The 22166-nt window shown below is 43.0% G+C and overlaps 2 protein-coding genes across 7 annotated transcripts; one reads left to right on the top strand and one right to left on the bottom strand.

The window, feature by feature from the left end:
• Positions 1–401: 401 nt before the first annotated feature.
• DMAC2L (distal membrane arm assembly component 2 like) lies at positions 402–4624 on the bottom strand. 5 transcript variants are annotated; one of them, XM_061354611.1, is made up of 5 exons: positions 4499–4624; positions 3685–3794; positions 2366–2574; positions 1355–1526; positions 402–536 (listed from the first exon to the last, which is right to left on the bottom strand). In XM_061354611.1, the coding sequence occupies exons 2-5, from the start codon at positions 3789–3791 to the stop codon at positions 422–424; spliced, it is 603 nt and encodes a 200-aa protein (XP_061210595.1). In that variant the 5' UTR covers positions 3792–3794; positions 4499–4624; the 3' UTR covers positions 402–421. The 5 variants fall into 5 exon arrangements, with proteins under 5 accessions (XP_061210595.1, XP_061210593.1, XP_061210598.1 ...); XM_061354609.1 differs by lacking the exon at positions 4499–4624 and adding an exon at positions 4052–4176; XM_061354614.1 differs by lacking the exon at positions 4499–4624 and adding an exon at positions 4069–4085.
• Positions 4091–20208, top strand: L2HGDH (L-2-hydroxyglutarate dehydrogenase). 2 transcript variants are annotated; one of them, XM_061354607.1, is made up of 10 exons: positions 4091–4232; positions 4496–4611; positions 6107–6258; positions 8683–8814; positions 12095–12257; positions 12795–12829; positions 13557–13724; positions 15635–15792; positions 17042–17173; positions 18141–20208. In XM_061354607.1, exons 1-10 carry the CDS (start codon positions 4150–4152, stop codon positions 18334–18336), a joined length of 1335 nt encoding a protein of 444 aa, XP_061210591.1. In that variant the 5' UTR covers positions 4091–4149; the 3' UTR covers positions 18337–20208. The 2 variants fall into 2 exon arrangements, with proteins under 2 accessions (XP_061210591.1, XP_061210592.1); XM_061354608.1 differs by lacking the exons at positions 4091–4232; positions 4496–4611; positions 6107–6258 and adding an exon at positions 6267–7094.
• The last annotated feature ends 1958 nt before the right edge of the window (positions 20209–22166 follow it).

The following is a 22166-nucleotide window of genomic DNA, read 5'->3' as shown; positions in this document are numbered from 1 at the left end:
TCCACAACACCAACACCATGGAATGGAAGCGCCCAGCACTGCTGCTTCACTACACTGACCTTCTGCCCACTGTTGTTTTGCACAAGAACTGTGCAGTAAAACACTTGAGAACTACTGAGGTATTAACAGCTTCCTATAAAAACAGGAATAAAATAACTACACACACAAGTCTGTCTGCTCTGTTGTTGGTAGGTGAATAGTTTAAGCTTATATAGTTTATATAGCTTAGGTTTATATAGTTTAACCTTAATAAAACTTAATTGCATAATTTGTCAAAAGATTGTGTACAGCTTTTGAGGCTGCATTGGGCAATCTGGGCTTATTTCCATACCTGGAAATACAGTACTGTCTACAGCTCGGTTTATGCAACATACAATAAATACTGTGAAATCAAATACATCTCCATTATAAGCAATTGTGTTTATTCTAAATCCAGCTCCAGCTTGAGGTTTGGCAGTGCCTGCTGAAGGACGTGAGCAGTAGTTTCTTTCTGTCTTATTCCAGGAAGGTCACTCAGATACAAATATTCAAGGTTCCTATAAATATTTAAAAACAAAAGTCAGTGACTACTATTTAACTGTTGACACAGAAATTAGATAAAGACCAGAGCTGTTTAGAGTATCTTAAAAGTTGTTTTCTTTTCTGAAGTGGGGGGGGTCAGCTCACCAGCTCAGTTCAGTCCAGTCCTTCTACACAGCTTAGAAAGAGATCCTGGACTCCCTGCATCATGGAGCTTGCTTTATATTGAACAATACTTAATAATTTCAATAGCACTTTAGCTTAGAAAACAAGCCATGATAGGTTGGACCAGAAGATCCTTGAGGTCCCTTTAACCTGATATTCTAAGATTCCAGAAAAATTTAATATAAATAATAATTAGAGTAATATAAAAAGTCCTTAGTAAAACCTTTCTGTAGGATGAAATCCATCACCCATTTGTTGATGTTTGCAGCTCGGTGTGACACTAAACAGTTCTGAGTTACTTTAAGGCCACAGTTCAATACAGCACCCATAGATGTTGTGGACAGGTACACAGCACCCAACTACTTCCCCAGGCTTAAGTACTCAGGTCCACCCCGACACCTTGAGCCTACAGTGAGCATAACTCAGTGACAGAAGCCATGCGAGGTGTAGAAGGACCATAGAAATTACACACCACCATCAAAGACTGCCCTGAACAGCAGCTGCAGCAGTGTGGTCAGCCCAGAAACCAGAGTGATCATCAAATAAAACCAGGCGAAACCAGCCCAGAAACATGAAGAGCCCATCCCTCACAGTCAACCCAGTCCCAAAGCCATGGGGTGCAACAGCCAGGGAAACAAGGTGCTATAGAAGAGCTCAGCAGCTCACGTACATCAGCTTCTGAAGTGCAATGATGCCTTTATCTGTGACATTCCCACAGGAAATTATCTTCAGCTGGAGGAGGCTCTTCTGCAGATTCTCTGTCTCACTGAGCCTCTGCAGACACTCATCCTGTATGTAAATACACTTCTGCAGTTTGATTTCTGTAACATGTTCGAGACCATCTGGGAAGACAAAAATCAGTATTGGCTTCAGAATACCAGGAACAACCTGTACTGGTTGGTAAGTTCTGAGTTCAGCAATTGCCTCCAAACCCCCACAGTGACATGCTCACTTATACAGGTGGCTATAAGGCAACATGAATCTCCAAAGTCCCTTTGCAGTACTTCGAATACATGGAAACCCCAGGGTTTGTATCCTTTGGGTAAGAGACTAAGAGCTCTGGCATGGGCACGTAACAAAAAAAACCTCCACAAATCTGGGTGGAGAATAAGGACTCTGACTTAGGAACGTACTATTGCAGGAAATTCAAGGTCCCCTGCCAATGAAAAACTAAAATGGTCTGTTCACATTTTGGTTTCTGTTACTTAAAGGAGACCTGAAACACTTCTTTAATCTTATTTTATGAGAAACTGAGAGCTTTTTTTTTTTTTTTTCATCTTCCAAGACATCATAAATGCCTGGAGAACAAGTAATGAGACTTCACAGGCACCAAGAACATCACTTGGTTTAGAAGTAATATTTAACATAGGGCTTTTTGCTACCAGCTACTTAACTATGAACTTAATGAAACAGCAAAACTGTGTTGCACTTCTTCAGTGTTACTGTTGCTTAAGGTAAGGGTTGATGAAGTTCCCAATCTGCTTCACACCACGCCTCCAACAAAATCTTAGGAATGGCTGAATATTTGTAGAGCCATTTTAAGGGGGGGGTTAGGGAGGAGAGAAAGGAAAATATTTCTCTGTATCTTGCTATGGAAGGAGGAAATGACACAGTTACTCGTATTTTCATGCAACTGAAAGAACTGTTCAGTATAATACTTGCACAGCTGTGTCTACGTTACCCAAATAGTCAAATCCTCTGTACATGATGCAAGATTCAGTGGCATCAATTGCTTCTATTTTGTATTTCCCCAAGGGCCCTGTTGGGAGACCACTGTAGTCCTGCTGCCATTTCTGATAGCCTTGATAGCGCACCAGCGCACCACATCGCAACAGCCACTCCGAGGCTGCCCTGTCAGGGCCAACTGCTTGGATACGTTCATAGTCCACCCTGCGAGAGAGAAAGAGCATTCACATGGCTTCTGTAATGTGGCAGACTTATTGCCTCGATGATAATAATGACTGCACAACAAATACTTGGCTAGGTGTATGTAAGATGTCAGAAAAGTAATAATATGATCTACTGGAATTGGTTTATGTATAATTATTTGGATTGTTCTTTATCAGCCAGGCAAGAATTTATTTTTTATTTAAATGTCAGAGGCTTGTGGTAAAAAGAGAAAGAATGCAAATGCAACCCTTACAGCTGATTGTTTCCTTGTGTCTGTAAGGAGAGATGAAAAATCACCTTTCTATCCAAAGTAAGGCTTTGCAACAATTGCAAATCTGTCTCCCAGACACTGATTACATAAAAACCTCTCATTGCCTGTCATGCTCCTGTTGTTCCTGAAGCCTTTTTCCTCAACAATTACAGTATTTCAGAAAGATACACTTCAGCAGTTAGTTAAAATCCTTAGTCCATTCAAGACAAAGGTATCTTTCTTAGTCTGGTAAGGAATGCTGAAGACAGAAGCAGAGACCTGGAAGAGACTCCTGTCTGTTTGGGCTTCACACCCTGTTACAGCAATCACCTGCATCACGCAGCCCTTTCCACAAAGCTAGAAAACATGTGGCAAAACTATTAGCTACCGGCAAAAGTATGCACAGAAAAAGAGTTTTGCAGATAAAGAGTTTCACAGAGAAAAGCTTTATCTTTCTAAACCTAACTGTGAAACCCTGGTGTGGGAGTCACACTGTAAATTATAGGTTGGTTAGATGCTTTTTTAAGTAAAGGGGGTATGGTCGTGTTACAGGTTTAAATGCATCTGGGGGTCAAAGGAAGGCTGGCATTTAGGGAGTAAATGCACATTGCCAGCTTGCCTACCACCACTGGGAGGGGAGCAAATCACACACCTTCCTCTGGAAGGCCGCAGCTTTGTAACTGAAACAGGTAAGGAATGCCCCCTGCCAAGCATCAGCATGCAGTGTGGGGGGGAAAGAAAAGCACTGGTAGCACAAAATGCCCTTTCCAGTCCTGGGACTCAGTTCTCCCTGCTTCACAAACCGCACAGGGGATAGATGCGACCTGCTAATGGCCTTGTACGCACCGAGTTACCCTTACTTGTTGAACACGGCATTCAGCCATCCCCAGAAGCCTCTGCAGGCGCCCGGCGGGGGCAGCTTGCCGAGGCTGTGCACCGGATGTGCAAGTTTCCCCAACAGCACCATGTTCTTGAAGAAAGGAGAGGACAAAGAGAGGCGTTACCCGGAGAGCCAGCCCCAGCGGGACGGGCAGCCCGTACCCGGCTTCCCCTCAAGGCCTAACCACATCTGTGAGCCCCGCGGGAACGACCACTGCAGGACAGCCCCGGGGACTGTGCTTGAAGGGAGGCTCCAGCACCGCCTCAGGGCTCACCCCGCCCCGCTACCGCCCTCCCGGGATCCCCTCCCGAAGGGCTGCCCCCAGGGGACAAGCAGACAAACCGTACACGGAGACCGGCCCGACCTGCCACCAGAGGCCACTCACGGCCGCCGCGGAGCGGGCGCGTAGGAGGAGCCCGTCCCGCTCGGTATCACCGCCCCCAAGATGGCGGCGGCGGCGCTGCTGCGGCAGCGGGCGGGCAGCGGCGGGGCCAGGGCGCTGTGGCGAGCCCAGCGCCGCCAGCGCAGGTGAGGCCGCGGGGCGGGGGCGGGCAGGCGGCCCTCTCCGAGCCTGCACTGGCTGTGGCCCCTCAGCTATTCCTTCACGGCGGGAGGGCGGCCATAGGAGTGCCGGGGCCGGGTGGTCGCTTTCCCCTCAGAGCCGGGGCGGGAGGCGGGCTGCGCATCGGGCGGGCAGGCAGGCGCGTCCCCGCGGGCACCCTGCGGGTGAACTCACTGCCTGCTTGTCTGTGTGTCTGTCGGTCTGTCTGTGTGTCTGTGTGTGTGTGCAGCACCTTCGACGTGGTGGTGGTGGGCGCGGGAATCGTGGGGCTGGCCTCGGCCCGGGAGCTCGTCAGGCGGCATCCCTCGCTCGCCTTCGCCGTGCTGGAGAAGGAGCAGGAGCTGGGTATGGCGCCGTGTCCTCCTCACCCGGGTGTGCTCGGGTTCACCGGGTGTCAGCCTGTCAGAAGTTCTTTTCCGAAGGGTACCCTCGCCAAAACCGCAGTACTTCGTGATCATGCCTGTAAAGGGAATGCTAGAATCACAGAGTGGTTGGGGCTGGAAGGACCTTAAAGCTCATCCAGTTCCAACCCCCTGCTACAGATTGCCCCACTGCTGTTTTGAGCAAAGTCTATGCCTGTCTGTTAACTGTCAGTACTGTAAACCACACTCATATGCCCTGTGATTCTGGATATCCCTGTATATGCTGTGCAAAGTGCTGTTACTTGCATGGGAGGCAATTTATCAGAGGCAAAGAACTAATAGATACCTGGGAAGATGGTCACTAGTTATTGGCCCAGAATTAACTACAGTAAAACGGCACAGATCCCAGTCTTGCCTGCTTACACAGGAAATCTTGAGGCACTCTTCACCGGGCCATCCCTCCTGGCTTTGAAATAAGAAAGAATAAGCCCTGTTGCTTCATTGGAAGCTTTTCTGGCTCACTCAACTACAAGCACAGTTTCACCATAAGCAGTCTTTTCACACCAAGTGCTTATGCAGATAGGCAGCCACTCAGGGTAGGTAGGAGCTACCCCAAGGGATCATGTCAGTGGATAATGCAAAATAATACCAGTGAGCCCAAGGTCTTGCTTTAAATAGCTCGATCAGCCAGGCTGCATACTGGTCTTGAGGTGTTACATGTATGATATGAAGTGGCTTTTTATAATAAGATGGGATGTACATTAGGTAAATTAACAGTTGTGTGACTGCAAAGCAGGAATGAGTCAATACTTTGGGAGTCAATATGTTAAGAGGGAGAACCTGCTCAAATTACTTAAAAATGTTTGTGATACTTTTCACCTCTGTTTTACTTAGTTACAAAGAGCAAATCGCGACTTAATCCCGTTCACAAATACTTGAAAAGCCTACCGAGCCTGCCAGCACATCCCAAGAAATGGTGAATTGTGCAGATGTTATGTTAGATGAGGACTTTAAGGATGCATTTCATTTTAAAAACTGAATTTCTTAAAATTAATTTCAGCATGTACAAAATTTTTGTTGATTGGCCTGCAAGTGTAGCTCTTGGAGGAAAAACTTGTGATTAGCTTTTATTCTGCCTGTTGATTCAACACACTGCAAGCTGGTTTATTATTAACTAGGTTAGATGCTTTTCTAAGTAAAGGGGGCATGGTCGTGTTACAGGTTTAAATGCATCTGGGGGTCAAAGGAAGGTTTATTATTAACTAGGTTTATTATTAACTAGGCCTTGCTGTGTCAGTGTTTTTCTAGCCTTTTGAGACCAAGGGAGTAATTGGCTTTGCTGTGCAGTTACCTTATATGAGCATCTATTTTAACACTGATTTAGGGCAGGACCTTACTCTTCTGACAGCTGAGGTAATTAAAGTGTGAACTAATAATGGAAACGTGCATTTTAATAACATACTTTTCTTACTCTTCAGCTCATCACCAGAGTGGACATAACAGTGGCGTGATTCACAGTGGAATTTACTACACACCTGGATCTCTGAAAGCTAAGCTGTGTGTAGAGGGAGCAGCCCTCTGCTACGAGTACTGTGACCAGAAGGGAATACCATATAAGCAGTGTGGGAAGGTATAGGAACTGCTGTGCATTCTTATTGTACGTTTGGAAACTGAGACTGTATAATGTAATGTTACAATGTATAGCAGCTCTGGTTGTGGTCTTTCTCCCAAGAGATGACTTTCTGCAACACTAGTTTCAGAATGAAAGTGCTTTTTTGTTCTTTCCAGCAATTCAAATTGGTTTCTTTTCTGGACCTAAATAATAATTCTCCTTATCTGTCAGCTGAGCTGAAATACCGCAGGTAATGGTGGAAGCCAGGCCCCATGGAAGAGCACCTGTGTAGCTCCAAGGAGCAAAGTCTCTCAGTATGTGCATACCTTATTTCCTGGCATATCAGACTCTGAAAAGACTTGAAAACAGCTCCAGATGTGACCCAGCTACATGTGTTTATGCCATGTTACATCTACCTAACACAACCTGAAATGCTGGGGACAGAAGAGTGACTGTACTGATTCACTTGGGGTCTACCCAACCCTGTATCCAATTTCTGGAAGTTTCTGGAGAGAATAAGGAAGGAATGAGGACAGGACAAGCAAATTATTAATTCTTCCAGCTTCCAATTATTTTCAGCTCAGATAATTTTCTGAGCCTGATGTGTTTTGTCTGTGGTGACTCTCAATCGTTTTCTTTTCCAAGTGTTTTTAAATTAAAAGTTTTTGCATCGGAGCATACTTTGATGAGCAGTTCCACAGATCAACAACCCACTGCATCATTTTGCACCTGGCTCCTGTAAGCTTCATCTGATAGCCCCTACCCCTTGTGTTAGAAAAGCTCATGAACAGTTGATCTGTGCTTACAGTCTCTAAGTTGCACATAATTTCATATCCCCTCCTCCCTTCCAGCTGGTGAGTCTTAACGCTGCTCAGTCATTCCTCTTAGAGGAATGATGACTCTTCTTATCCTGGCTTTCTTCTCTGACCCATTCATGGTTTAATGCATCTTTGATACAAGATAAGGATCACAGTTGTGCACAGCATTCAAGATGTGGTCAGACTGTGGGTTTTTGCAAAGAAATAGCATTATCTGTATTATCTTGTATCTTTACCCTCATTGTTCCTAACATTCAATTTAGGGTTTTCAGATGTCACTAGCTGATGTTTCCATAGGACTGTCTATCCTTACCCTGAAATCTTGGTCCTGAGTAATAACTTTGAACTATAATTCAGCATTTTATACCTGAGGCTAAGACTACTTTTTCTATGATCACCATTTCACATTTATATGCATTGAATTTCATCTGCCGTTTTCAGTTGCTCATTCACCTTGGAAGGTCTTCTGCAGTTCTTTACAGTCAGCTCTTGTCAGAACCGTCTTGAGTCACTTTAAACCGTCACCTGACTTTTTCACCTCCCTGGCTGCCCCTTTTGAGGTTGCTCATAAACATCTTGGACCTCCTGAGCCTTTATCTTTTGTAAGTGCAATGCAGACCCTATCTGGTGTGATGAGCGTCACTTCAAGTCCCCCCTGCTCAAAACGTATGGGGACCTGGGTGCAGATCTCACCAGCTCTGAAGTGCAGAGCAGAAATCCCTGGAAGTGGCGGTGTGGATGGCCCCGCACTAGTGCGGATGGTGTTTGTCCCGGCCGGGCTGTGCTCCCTCCACTGCAGCCCTGGTCACAAGATGGCACTGTGGATTTGTACAGCAATACACTTGATGTGTCAAGCCTAACTCGAAGCTGAAGACAGCAGACTTGCTCTGTAGGCGTAAATTCGAGCTTGGATAAGGTTAGCCGACCCAGCAGTTTTGTTGGTCCTTTGCTGACAATAATTTTGTTACTTCCTCATTGCCTTTCCCGGAAGTGTTTATTCCAGGAAAGATGATGGTGAGGCTTTACAGCAAGTTCTACATAAAGCAGCCCCAGGTTTGGAGAATTCTCAACACAGAAGTGTCTGTGTTGTCAGACTTGAGCTAGGCCTGGAAGTAGCAAGGTCTGTGCAAACCTGGCACAGATAATTCATAGCCTGGATAAATCTCTTGTGGTAGTTGTGAGCTAACTACATGGTTAAATGAAGTGGTACAGTTCAGTTCAGACACCATGTCAGAACATGTCCTTACTCTGTTATCGAGACTGAGATTTGTACAACTTGGGTTAGTTCAGTTTGATTTCTGGAAGCATCCCAGTGTCTCTTTAAAATAATGTTCTTTCATATTGAGACTTGTAGTCTCGTGGTACTTCTAGCAAATATTATCCATTGATAATAGCTTAAACTATAGTTTAACGTTTGTTTTTCACTCTCCTTAATGCTTTCTCAGTAATAACTGGTATTTATAGAATCTTGTGGAGCTAATGGCACAAATCACATTTCCCCCTCCTTGAATTATAATTCACTGTTCACTCACTCACTGTTGTTTGCTTGTTAGCTTGGGCTTGATGCCAGACCTGAACTGGCTGTATGTGTTTTGCTCACTGCTGTGCCTTATCTTTTCTGAAGCTAATTGTAGCTGTTGAACAAGATGAAATTCCAAGACTCAAAGCTCTATACAAAAGAGGGCTGCAGAACAATGTCCCAGGTCTGAAACTGATTGGAACAAAAGAAATACAAGCAAAAGAACCCTTCTGCAGGGTAAGGGATTTGCATCTTTTTAATTAGCATGTAAGATCTCAGTTTCTCAGGTGACATTTTTTAACTTAACATAAATATGTTTCTGGTCTTAAGGTAATTCGCATGGGGGACAAGTTTAAAAGAGCCTGAAAACCCGGAATAAATATAATTGTCAACAAAAATAAATGTATCCATTTATTTCTGGAACTTTTTAGCTCAGCCCAATCCTTCACATGCATTTGTCATTACATACACATCAGACCAGGTCTAACATAACATAAGGTGATGCTGTGGAATCATTAGTGACACTTTCACCCCAGGTTTCTCCTGCTCGCCTCTTCTCATTCTGTTACTTGTCAGTTCATAATTCATTAGTTCTCCATGTGATGAAGGCATAAAGAGTTGATGCTGCTTTAATTGCACATAAGGCACTGACTGAATCCTAATAGCCAGCATTCACAAACTGGAGAGCAAGCAATCCATTTCACTTGCAGCCTACAAAAGGAATCAAGCTTATCCGAATCAAATTAGGAGACTCTAGAGTCCCTTAGTCCTTCTGCAGGGCTGAATTTATAGGTAAATGGATAGAGCCTACAAGTTGCTCAAACTTCATTCTGTTCTCAGCTTTACACAGAGGTGTCCTTCCTGATGTGTGTGCTCAGAAACAAAACCAATCAGCCAAAAAGCTCAACCCCAACCAAAAAGCTCAACCCCAACCAAACCAGACAGTTCTCCTACCGATGATGATTTTTTAACTATTATTAGTATTATTCTTTTTTGTTGTTGTTGTTTTAATTTTATCTGTAATTGTTCCCCCTTCAGTGTTCAAGGCCAGGTTGGACCGGGCTTTGAGCAACCTGGTCTAGTGGAAGGTATGGCAGGGGTGTTGGAACTAGATGATGTTAAGGTCCTTTCCAACCCAAATCAGTCTGTGATTCTCCTTGCAGGTGCTTGCTTGTATGTTTTTGTGGTTGATAGGTAGATTTGCCTTTGCCCAGGTTAGAGCTGCTCTATCTGAGATTATGCTGAGATGATTCTGCTCCTTCCCATTAAAATTATTTAGCATACAGTAAAGCTTGATAATACAACTTACACATGTAAGTGCAGATTGGGTCAAGCTGATTCCAATCCAGTTGCTTCTTGGATCGAAATGGTGGTCCTTATGTAGCACTTCTCAGCCTGTTTATTTTCACAGCAGGAGAAATGTGGGTAGTTTATAGAGTACAGATTTGTTGTTGTTTAGTGTATCTTTGGTTGAAAGGAAAACCTGGATATAAATTCCCTGTGATGTTTCATCTAGCAGCTTGCTATTGGTGTTGCTGTATGCCTCTGCTTGTGAATGGTTGTAGGCACAGACAAATTTTCTGGAGAGGAATCTTTTTCTTTTTCTTTTAAACATTTTATATCTGCTCTTTAAAACTTTCTTTGCTTGTTTAAGATCCAGCTGAGCATTTTCTTCTGCAAATGAGTAGATTCAGGTGGATCTTAATTTACCTTGGTTTCCTGAGCTGAGTCCTATCCTTGTAGGCAAATGGCACTTGAATGGTGTTATAGAATCACAGAATGATAGAATGGATTTGGTTGGAAGGGACCTTAAAAACCACCCAGTTGAACCCCCTCTGCCATGGGGAAGGGACACCTTCCATTAGACCAGGTTGCTCAAAGCCCCTGGTCTAAGGGGGCTTTGAACACTGCCAGGGATGGGGCAGCCACAGCTTCTCTGGGGAACCTGTGCCAGTGCCTCACCACCCTCACAGGGGAGAACTTCTTTCTTATATCTAATCTAAATCTCCCCTCTTTCAGTTTAAAGCCATTTCCTGTTGTTCTGTCCCTGCAGGACCTTGTAAAAATCCCTCTCCATACTTCTTGTCAGCCCCTTTGAAGCTGCTCTAAGGTCTCCCCAGAGCCTTCTGTTCTCCAGGCTGAACAACTCCAGCTCTCTCAGCCTGTCTATCAAGTGGAAAGAAAGGTTTTATAGAATCATAGAATACTTAGGGTTGGAAAGGACCTTAAGATCACATAGTTCCAACCCCCCTGCCGTGGGCAGGGGCACCTCCCACTAAACCATGTCACCCAAGGCTTCGTCCAACCTGGCCTTGAACACTGCCAGGGATGGAGCATTCACAGCTTCCCTGGGCAACCCATTCCAGTGCCTCACCACCCTTTTCTAGCAGTAAAGAATTTATTTCTTATATCCAATCTAAACTTCCCCTGTTTAAGTTTGAGCCTGTTACCCCTTGTCCTGTCACTACAGTCCCTGATGAAGAGTCCCTCCGCAGAATCCCTATAGGCCCCCTTCAAATACTGGAAGGCTGCTATGAGGTCTCCATGCAGCCTTCTCTTCTCCAGACTGAACAGCCCTAACTTTCTCAGCCGATCTCCATACAGGAGGTGCTCCAGCCCCCTGATCATTCTCGTGGCCCTCCTCTGGACTTGTTCCAACAGTTCCATGTCCGTTTTGTGTTGAGGACACCAGAACTGCACACAATACTTCAAGTGCGGTCTCACGAGAGCAGAGTAGAGGGGCCAACCATTCTGGTTGTCTTGAGCATGTGAATGGCCCCTGCTATTGTAGTATCTGAGTGGCTGTCAATGTTTTAATGTAGTTACATTTGCAGCATCTCTCAGAGATAAAGCAGTGCTACTATCCTTATCTTATAGTCAGAACTAGGAAAATATTGTGATGACATCTACCATGATAAAAATCATGTGAGAAACTGAACCTCTTCTGAATAAAGATAGTAAAGCGTCTCTAAGAAACATTAAGAATTACAGCTACGCACTGGGCTTGACCCTTGCTTTCTGCTAAGACAAGTGTAGGCTGTTGTGTAAATAAGAAGGGACTTTTCTCTCTGATGTGCAGTGCAGTCTTGCACCCTGGCTAGATTGTATGTTTTCGCCTTGCAAGAGGCATTGTCAACAGCCATGGACCAGGTAGAGCTCCCAAGTGACCATTTGAATTGCGTAGTGCATACTGAAAAATAATAAGTAGCTATTAGCTGAAGCCAAGGATGGGTAACCTGTTCTATCATTAAGTGCTTTGTTGAGGAAACTGCATTATGCTGTAGTCACATGATCACTTAGTCCACTGTAAGTAGTTTTTGCCATACTAGTTGTCAGCAAACACTAACACTGGTGCTGGCATGTTGAGAGGCTAGGAACAAGCAGACAGGGATGGGGAGGCAGCAGGACTCCCTTCTCCATTGCAGTGTGCATCATTCCAAATGAAATAGTCTCTGTATTGAAGATCAAAGTCCACATACAGCCTTCACTGTTCTTATGTATCTTAATACTGTTTCAGGGTCTGATGGCCCTTGATTCTCCATATACTGGCATTGTGAATTACAAACAAGTGGCACAGTCCTATGCAGCAGACTTCCGGGAAGCAGGTGGGACGATCTTCACTGATTTTGAAGTTACAAACATGGAGATGGCTAAAGAAAGTTCTTCAGAAACTGCAGATGGTAAGGCAGGTTCTTTTCCTCCATTTACTACAATCCTGCCGAAGATTTTATTGAAAACACATTCGTTTTAACTGAAATGCCATTTCTGAACCTTTCTGTCTTGTGGTCATGAGACAAAATTAAAACTATGTTAGTGAGATTATTGAGGGAGCTCACTGTTTTGTTTTTTCTTCAGGCAGGTCACCCTTCAGCTGAAACATTTAAAGCTGGTGGAACAATATGATAGTAAAAGTGAGAAAGAAGGTTGTTATCTCCTATTAAAATCAGATTTAGCTGAATATTGCATTTATATTCTTGTAATAGTGCTTTTCTTTATCCTGGAAGGCAGGTTGGATCTGTGCTAATACACATATGGAAGAATAAAAAACCTGTGTTAATTCATACAGTTACGTCCAACATCAGTTATGTCCAACAGTGGTTGCTCATTAGCTTGAAGATATTCCAGTGGAAGAAACCTTCATCATGACAAGCTGCTTGTTCTGTCAGTTTTCTGTTATGTGTTTGATTAATTCCTTCTCTTGTCTAATTCTGTGACAGGACTGAAATACCCAGTCATTGTTCGGAACTCAAAGGTAAGAACAAAGCTGAAGATTTAATTGCTTTATTGGAAGCTTTAATTGCTTTATTTTTTTGCTGAGTCCTGGTGGATTATTCAGCTCTCTAGAAAAAGTTAAAAGATGCTGTTCAGTAACACGATCACTGTCATATAGGACTGCTTCTGTAAAGCAACTGTAGTCAATTCTTAATTGATTTAATTCTTGGGGGTCCAACGTAAGAAGTGTGTGGACATGTTGGAACAAGTCCAGAGGGGGACATGAAGATGCTCAGGGGAAAGGAGCACCTAATCTAAATCTCCCCTCTTTCAGTTTAAAGCCATTCCCCCTTGTCCTATCTCTACATGTCCTTGTAAAAAGTCTCTCCAGATTTCTTGTCAGCCCCTTTAGGTACTGAAAGCTGCCCTAAGGTCTCCCCAGAGCCTTGTCTTCTCCAGGCTGAATAACCCCAGCTCCCTCAGCCTGTCTCCATAGCAGAGGTGCAACAGGACTCCTTTCAACACGTTCAGATTCTTATTTTGGAGCCTCAGAGCTGGACGTAGTACTGCAGGTGGAGTCTCACAAGAGTGGAGCAAAGGGGGAGAATATTACAAATGAAAAATATATTTCTCCTTCCTTCTGAAAATGTTAGGTTTTCTTTCTGGCCTTGACTCATTTTCTTCCAAAACTTGTAGGTGATGGGTGGTTTTTTTAGTAGGTACTTTGAATTGTTGTGTGGTTTATGTTTTGTTTTGTTTTGCCCCAGGGTGAGGAAATCTACTGTCGGCACATTGTGACCTGTGCAGGACTTTACTCAGACCGCCTGTCTGAGATCAGTGGCTGCAGCCCTGAACCTCGTATTGTACCCTTCCGTGGAGATTATTTGGTGCTAAAACCAGAAAAGTCTTACATGGTTAAAGGAAATATCTATCCAGTACGTATTCCCTTGTTTATCTTTCCTGGTGTACTCTAAGAAATGCTAAAACTACAGAAATAAGGGCAGTATTTATGTTTATTTCTGTTAGACTGCAGACAGTGATGTGGGTGTACATTCAGTTGCTTTCTGACACTACAGCTTCTTTTTGTTGATTCTTGAGGAACAGGTAGAAGTACCATGAGGGAGACTATTGCCAGTCTTTTTTTTCTTTTTTGCTGTCGTTTGTGTTTTTGTTATGTTGGGGGTTTGTTGTTGTTATCTGGTTTGGGTTATTTAATAGCAAAAGAATGAAACATATACCATGATAGCCCCATGCCTACAAAAGCCTGGCGTTTTTCTGTTAAAATAAATCTGTAGACCGGATTCAGAAGTCAGTGAGGTACAACAGTAAATAACTAATTACTTAGACATAGGGTTTAATCTTGGGTGCTAATACCCAAAGCTCAGATTTAGGTATGTGCCTCTAAACATCATCTTTGAATTAGCTTTACTTTATATGACAAAAAATGGACACAGAAGGAAAAGGACAAGCTTTCTACCATTTAATATAGATAAACAGTGTGGTGAAGGGCATCAATCCCAGACAGAAAATGAAGTTGTCAAGCAAGAAGAGGGAATTTCTAGGGCAGCATTTTAGTTAACTCATGAAGTACATTGAAGTAATGCCTTTCAAATGTGAACTTAGATTTTCCTGCTAAAGACTGGAGCAGGTCACCCTAGAAAAATTGTGGAGCCCTGGGCATTGGGAGTTTGTCTGACTTCGTCTTACCTAGGAGTGATTGAAGATCCTGTCTTGAGATGCGAGAGAAGAACGGGTTGGGATATGAGGGTACCTTCCAGCCTTTTTCCATGGCTGTGTGAGGATAGCTTGTACCACTTGATGATTTTTGGGGGGTTTTCTGGTTTTTCTTTTATTATGGCCAAATAATGGTAACAAGATTAGAAAATTGCATGTTTCTTAGTAATATGTTACTCAAAATGTAATGTAGCTCGTGGAATGGTTGCAATGAGCTGCAAAAGTATTAAAAGCATATTTTAACAGAAAAATCAGTCACTGAATACAGAAAAGGAATATATCTTAAATCACTTTTCAATCATAACAGTATTGTTTTCTGAGAAATACCCAGTACTTGCTTATGTTCAGACTACAACACACTCACCTCTGTAGTCACCTCTTGTAAATAGGTAACGATCAGTGCAAGAGGAGGTGTGTTTATTTCATACCTGTATCTGCATAGTGACAGCTTATTTCTGCTTCAGCCTCTGCACACAAGTGCACTGTATTCTGTTTGCAAACAAACCCAAAACTCCATTATTAGCATTCATCAGGCTTGCTAATGGCATGTTGTTTTGAGCCATACAGAATGATGAGGTTTTCCTAATATTCTATAACCTATTTTATTGCAGTATAATTACTTCGGGTGAATAGCATTAGTGTGTTGTTGGTTTTGTTGTGGCTTGACTTATATCCTGAGAAATCGTGTACTTTTTTTTCCCGTTGTTTGTTTTGCAGTCTTACTTGGCCCTGCTCAGTTCTTTATTGGTTTAAATTAGTTACGTGCTATAACTGCACAATTACTGAGCAGAAAAACCTGCACAGGAGCCAGCTGTCTGATTCTGTAACTCGAATTTTCTTGTAGTGATTGGAAATAAAATAGCAAATTTACTTCTTTTTTCACTTTTTCATTTGAGAATAGTTATTTCCATTTATTGGGATGACAAGTCTTTTACTGTGTTTTGCTTTGTTTTATTCACTCTCTCACACATTAAACTGTAAATGTCTCTACTTTCCTCCTCACAAATGTTTTCCATGTTTCCTGGATGAGTTTGTTGACCTTAAGTGGCTGCATGGCTGTTCCTCTTACCTTGCTTTTAACAGCTGTAATAACTGTTGCATCTCGCTTTAGGTTCCCAATCCTCGGTTCCCTTTTCTGGGATTTCACTTCACACCAAGAATGGATGGCAGCGTGTGGCTTGGTCCTAATGCAGTATTAGCCTTTAAGAGAGAAGGCTACAAATTGCTTGACTTCAACACTGGAGACTTTTTAGATGCTGTATCGTACAGGTACTATCTTGTCTTTTTGTCTGCTGAACACAGTTATTTTCATGTCATTAGATGTCAGCTTGCGACTCCATGGAAGCTAGTTCTTGTCAAAAAACCTGCTTTTACCAAGCTTTTTGTGTTTTTAAAGACAGATGTGCTGATGAGGGCAGACTTCTTCAAGACACTTGACTTGATGTGATCTAATATTTTAATTTTCATAAATTACCAAGACATGTCTCAGCTGGTCTGAGAATGTGCCTGCTCATCAGAAGGTACTGGTCCGCCGTGTTGCTGCTATTAGAGCTCTTCCAGGATTGGTTTTTGTCCAATACAGTGTAATATTTTAATCAGCCTTGACAGCATGATTCAAACACTTGCAGAAGATGTTTGGAAGAGGAACACGGAGTGGTCTGAATTGCCATGTTGAACTTTATCAGACCATCAGTATACATTTAAAAAAGTCCAGATGCCAAGGAAATAATGTTAAGGGCCATGAATGGAGGCCAGGAAGCTGTCTTAGAAAGCATGTTAGAGAAACTGGGAATCATTGCCAAAACTGCAAACATAAATGAACAGAGTATCTCTGGAAGTTGAGACAAATTTTGCTTCTCTGTGAGAGGCTGAACAGACCATGACAAAGTGTTCAGTTTTTTAGAAATGAGACTTGAAAACGTAAATACTGGGGAGATCCAAGGAGAGGCTGAGCAACAGGTCAGAGAACTGCAAAGCGCCTTTCTGGCAAACAGCTCAACTTAATGCAGTTTATTAAAGAGTTCAAAGCATAGTGATTACTGTCTGTAGAATTTTATCCTGGAAGACTTGAGGAAGGCGAAGCAAGGAAACAAGATTTGCAAAGACACAGCAAGATTCATTGGCCCAAAACCGAAGAGTTTAGGAGTGTGGTGACCTTGTCAGAATGATTGTGGGAAAAAAGGGCTCAAGCAGTATGCCTTCCTTCAAGCACATGGGATTTCAGTCTCTTGCCATTTGACTGGACCAGAGAAAAATCCTGGGCATAGAAAGAACTGGAGTTCATAGTTAATTCTCAGAGAAAGAATGTAAAGGCAGTACACCTCTGTAAGCAAGGTCTGTTGAAGCAAGGAAGGACAAACGTGTATTTTTCAAGTAGAAAGAATGATGAGATTTCTGATGGTGGGAATGGGAGCTTTAGTCATGTAGTTGGATTTGATACCATCTTAGTGTTAGTTTGACGTGGCTGCATTCATTCTGGAAGATTTGTTCTTACTGCAGTAATTTTTTCTCTCTACAGTGGATTGTGGAAGCTTGTGCTGAGAAACATGTCTTATGGACTGAGTGAAATGTACAGAGCGTGTTTCCTGAGTGCACAGGTGAAGCAACTGCAGAAGTTCATCCCTGAGGTCACTGTCAATGATGTACTCAGGTAAAGAAAACTTTCCTTGTAAGATACACCCAGTGTTACTACATTGTTAAATCTCTTATTTTTTAACAGCAGCAAAGGTAGCATTAGCTTACTCCCTCCACCAAAATATGCTACCAAAGCATTGAAGTATTTCCATACTTTCCACAGGAAGGCCTTTTGTGTTTGCTTGTGTACAGGCAAGTTTGATGAATATGTGTGTGACTTTCTGCACCCTCCATAGGCTGAAATTCACAGTTGTGACATATTCACCAAAAAGCAAGACACTTTATCCTGGTGACACATTCAGTAGCCTGAACATAATCTGAGTTCACAAAGAAAGCAAAACACTGATGAAATTCAGAGAAGCCAGACTGAGTTGCTATTGGGTGAATACTGACTTAGTTTCATCATCTCAATAAAATGATATTCAGTTTCTTACTGTGTGGAGAGAGAAACTAATCCAGGGGAGTTATAAATGCTAAGGAACTGAAGAGACTTGTGAGGAAAGATGAGGCATTTTAAATACATAGGGGTGGATCTAACTGTCCAAACATTTGCAGGGATAATATCCAGAATATGAAAAGCTCAAGCATGGTAAAAGGGAGTTATCCAGCTCAGGCACTATACCACTGGTGTGAAATTCATGTTTGACAAGGCTTGCTATTTCAAAACAAAGGGAAGAGTTTCCATTTTGAAAAGACAGGGCATGTTTGTGTTTGTGGGGAGGAGAGTAACTTCACAACCAGGAAAGATACAGAAGAACGTCTGCTTGGCTACCTGCCCTCATTTTACAGTAATGACTGCAAGACATCTAGTCTGTGTTACAGGTGTTAAACTTCCTTGTGCTCCTTCAGAAGCCTCACTGGGCTTTGATTCCATGGTCTGCCTTTCTTATTGTTTGCCTGGGCATGTTTACAAGGTCATGATTGATTTCCTGACTTCAGAAAACATTTTCTTTCTAATGGTGAGCTCCTTCTTTATTTTGCAGGGGTCCGTCTGGAGTGAGAGCTCAAGCATTGGACAGTGATGGAAATTTGGTAGATGACTTTGTATTTGATGGAGGCAGTGGAGATCTTGGAAGCAGAATTCTTCATGTCAGAAATGCCCCTTCTCCTGCTGCTACCTCCTCCCTTGCCATCGCAAAAATGATTGCAGATGAAGTGAAGCGAAGGTTTGAATTGTGAATGATTGACAAGTGTACTGGGGTTCTACGCCTCTTGTATGCGTAGCATCTTGTCTGCATTGAATGAACTCCACAGCCTTTAATGACAAAGATAAAACAGGCAAAGTGCCACTTGCAAGACAGTGGTACAGCAAATGCAGTATTTGAAATGTTTGCCTTTGTCAGCCTGCAACTTCTCAGCTTCATGAATACAGGAGTTGTGGTGCCTGGTCAGGCCTGGTGTGGTACAGCTGTCTGCAGGAAAGAAACAAACAGCCCTGTTAGCACTAAAGGTTTGTTCACCTGAGCAGGAACAGCCTGTGGAGGGGCTGGTGCCACATGCAATGTGAGGGTCTCTTCAACTGTAGTGGGCCTTTAGGTGAAGCAGGAAGAGCCTCTGTGGTGGGGTTGCCCACATGGACTTCCCATTCCTCAGGTCTGAACACTGCCTTCTCGTTGCTCTCTGGAGAGGTGGTTGGTCTTCTGAAAAACCACAGGCATGGAGTGGTTCTCTGTGTGCTTTGACTTTGACTCCATTTAAATTGGAGTCTACAGTCCCCTAGCTTACATTAAATTAATGGAAATAGAAGGATAAGCCCTGCTTAAAGGTTCTGCTGATATAGAATTAAGGGCTTTATCAGAGACTGAGAACAATATTCAGAGCCTTCTACATGAACATAGAGTATTACGCAGTAAAATAAGCCTAACAAGGGATTACCAAATACAAGTCAATTTAGATACTCATCAGATATGCTATCTGATCACTGTCTGTATTTTTTTTATAAAGCTGAAATTAAAATGTATACATAAACAGTTTTTTTTTATTTAACTTAAATCTGGGAAGTCAGCACTGGTCAGAAACTACTTCTGTTTCTGATCAGTGAAAGATCAGAAACTTTGATCTTGGGGTTGGGTTTTTTTCCATTTGAATACAGGTAATGCAAAAGGAGCTTATCTTTGTGCAGCATGTTGAGCAATCCGGTGGAAATGGTCTTTGTAAAAGCAAATGTGAAGGGAGGGAAGCTACAGAAACCTGTCTTAATTGAGTCATGTTGCATACTGCTTCCTTTGGAGCCCAAACAGCAATGAGTCAGAAAGGCTCCCATTTTCCACATGCCTGGCAAGAGGGGAGTGTAGAAGGTGCTGGTTACTCTTCTGGGCTTTTACTGATACTTGCAGTTTTATCAAAGGTTCACCTGGAAGAGTCTTTGTGGAGACCGTGTTTAAACTCAGGAGAGACGTTCAGCAAGTTTGGTACTAAGCTAACTGAGTGTCTTGGCATGTTCTGCATAATTGCTACAAAAAAGAATTATGTGGCCCCAGGGACAAAGTACTTGAGAATACTTTTAAAGCAGATATTCACAGGATGTTGGGTAACACAGATAATTGTGGGCAGTTTGCTACCAGGCAATTTGTCTACTGGGTTTTTTTAAGTTCTTTTCTGTAGTGCTCTGGTAGGCAGGAGGGAGTGTGTTAGCACAGTAGCTCAGGTGTGCTAGCTGATGTTTTTACTGTACAGAGCTGAGCCGCTTTTGAGAAGAAAGGGCTTAACGTATCTTTATTTAACTTTATTTTTTCTTGGTGACATCTACTTTACAAGAAAAGTGACTCCTGTATAAGGACAACCTGGAAATTCAAGTAATAAGCCCTTCAAAGAAAGCTTTGGACATTATTCTTGGCCACACCACTAGACAGATTCAGATATTCCGAATGCTAAAATGCCATACGGCTGTGTAAAAGTTGTCTTCACAATGGAACAATCATATCTTCACTCCCCACCAGAAGGGTTGCCTATCAACAGTAAATACTACAAAAGGATTGCAAAAGCAACTTCCTCCCACACGAGGTGTGGCCCTAACATGTATTAACAGAATAAAGAACATTAAAATGTAAAGCAGTCATATACTGTGGTGAATCGTAAGTCAGCACATTTAACTGTGCTTTTTTAACTCTCAGGAGATGATTATTTTGGCACAGGGTTTAACTGAAGCTTTTAAATTATGAATCTTTATGTAGTGTTCTGTGAAATGTTTAAATACCTGGAGATAAAGTTATGAACTTTTTTTAAAGGAATAACTTCAGAGAGTTATGATAATTGAGTTTCAAACATAAACTTTGCCCACAAAGTGTGAACACAATGTGTTTTCCAGAGGGGTCTAATTCACTTGAATGAAGCCACTGCACCTTTCTCTATATGATTAAAATAATGGTTTGGGTTGTTGTTTTTTTTTATAGTTGCTGTGAAGTCTGTGTATTTCTTCTGATTTACAGAAAAGTTTCTTTGATAACTTGCTAATCCTCACCTGAATTAGGTACAATATAGCTCTATATAATAGGAATTACTTTATTTGGGGGGAAACATATGGCCAAACTTGTCTTCCTAAAGTGCCTGTATCTTGTATACGCTTATCACACTTCACAGCATTTTCTGACACCAGTATGTATGTAGCAGACAGAATGAGTCTTAAGCCTGACCTGGACCTGTAGTGGCACATAGAATGGTAATTTTTGAAATTCTGAATAAATGCATCAGGACAGCTTTGGACAAACACAGTTTATGCCACAAAAGTGTCCCCATATGGTCAGTCCTAACCTGGGAGCAGAGTATGGCATATTGGATCATTTTAAAAATGCTGCAAAGAAATGACGTAGTGGCCCATGTCACTGCATACTGGGTGGCTGCTCTTGGGAAAAGTAGCTCCTTTATGGCCTGTGTTGTGTCCAGTCACCACTGCCACACCTCAGAGTAGTTCAGACTGTCTGGAGAACAGAGAAATGTCACATCCTGAAGAACAGGGCCATCGGGGGGCTGTGAAGGTGGGGATAGAGCACTAGGTGAGGGGCTCACCCAACCTGCAACATCTGCTTCCAGGCTGGGCATCCTGGGTGCCAGAACTGCAGGTTTGGAGATCTCACTGTTACCCTGAAGCAGCATTTGGGATTAGCTGTTTTCTTTCTGCTCAAGGTTTGGGTTTGATGAAAAAGCATCTTCCCACAGAAATACTGCATTGGAAACCTCCAAGACTGCCATGATGTGTTGGGAAGGTTAATACTACAGAGCAACAGGAGCTGCTGCTGCCTCTGCAAGGACCTTTCTCCTCCGAGAAATCTGCCATAACAAAGAATCACAATCCTCATGGTAGAAAGGCGCTTATTTTTCCTCATTTAATTTATCCACTCCCTTTGTAGACCAGTCTTGCAAGGCAGGGGGTGGGGAATGTCTATAAGGAGTGAGATTTGATTACAGTGCCATCAGAGGGGAAATGAATCATAGAATCCCAGAATGGTTTGAGTTGGAAGGGACATTAAAGATCATCCAGTTCCAACTCCTTGCCACAGGCAGGGACACCTTGCACTAGACCAGGTTGTTCCAACATTTGCAGGGATGGGGCAGCCACAGCTCCTCTGGGCAACCTGTGCCAGTACCTCACCAGCCTCAGGGTGAAGAACTTTATCCCTTTCTTCCTAATAGCTAATCTAAATCTAGCATCTGTCAGTTTAAAGCCATCCCATCTTGTCCCTTTCCTACAGGCCCATGTCAAAAGTGTTGGGGTCCGAGTGCTGAACACAGGACTGCAGGTGGGGTCTCACCAGAGCAGAGTAGGGGGAAGAATCACCTCCCTTGGCCTGCTGGTCACGCTGCTTTTGATGCAGCCCAGAGCTCGGTTGGCTTTCTGGGAGGCAAGTGCACACTGCTCGAGTCATGTTGAGCTTCTTGTCAACCAACACCCCCACGTCCTTCTCCTCAAGGGTGCTCTAAATCCAGTGCTTGGCACTGCTCAAAACTTGCAGGACCTTGCAATTGGCCTTGTTGAACCTCATGAGGCTGGCACTGTCCCACCTCTCCAGCCT

Source organism: Neopsephotus bourkii, unplaced genomic scaffold (genome assembly GCF_033783945.1).
Source record: "Neopsephotus bourkii isolate Nb327-2 ecotype Australia unplaced genomic scaffold, CSIRO-AGI_Nbou_v1 NB_740, whole genome shotgun sequence".
NCBI lineage: Eukaryota > Metazoa > Chordata > Aves > Psittaciformes > Psittacidae > Neopsephotus > Neopsephotus bourkii.
Note: the sequence above shows the minus strand (reverse complement) of the source record. Positions and strands in the feature narration are given on the sequence as shown.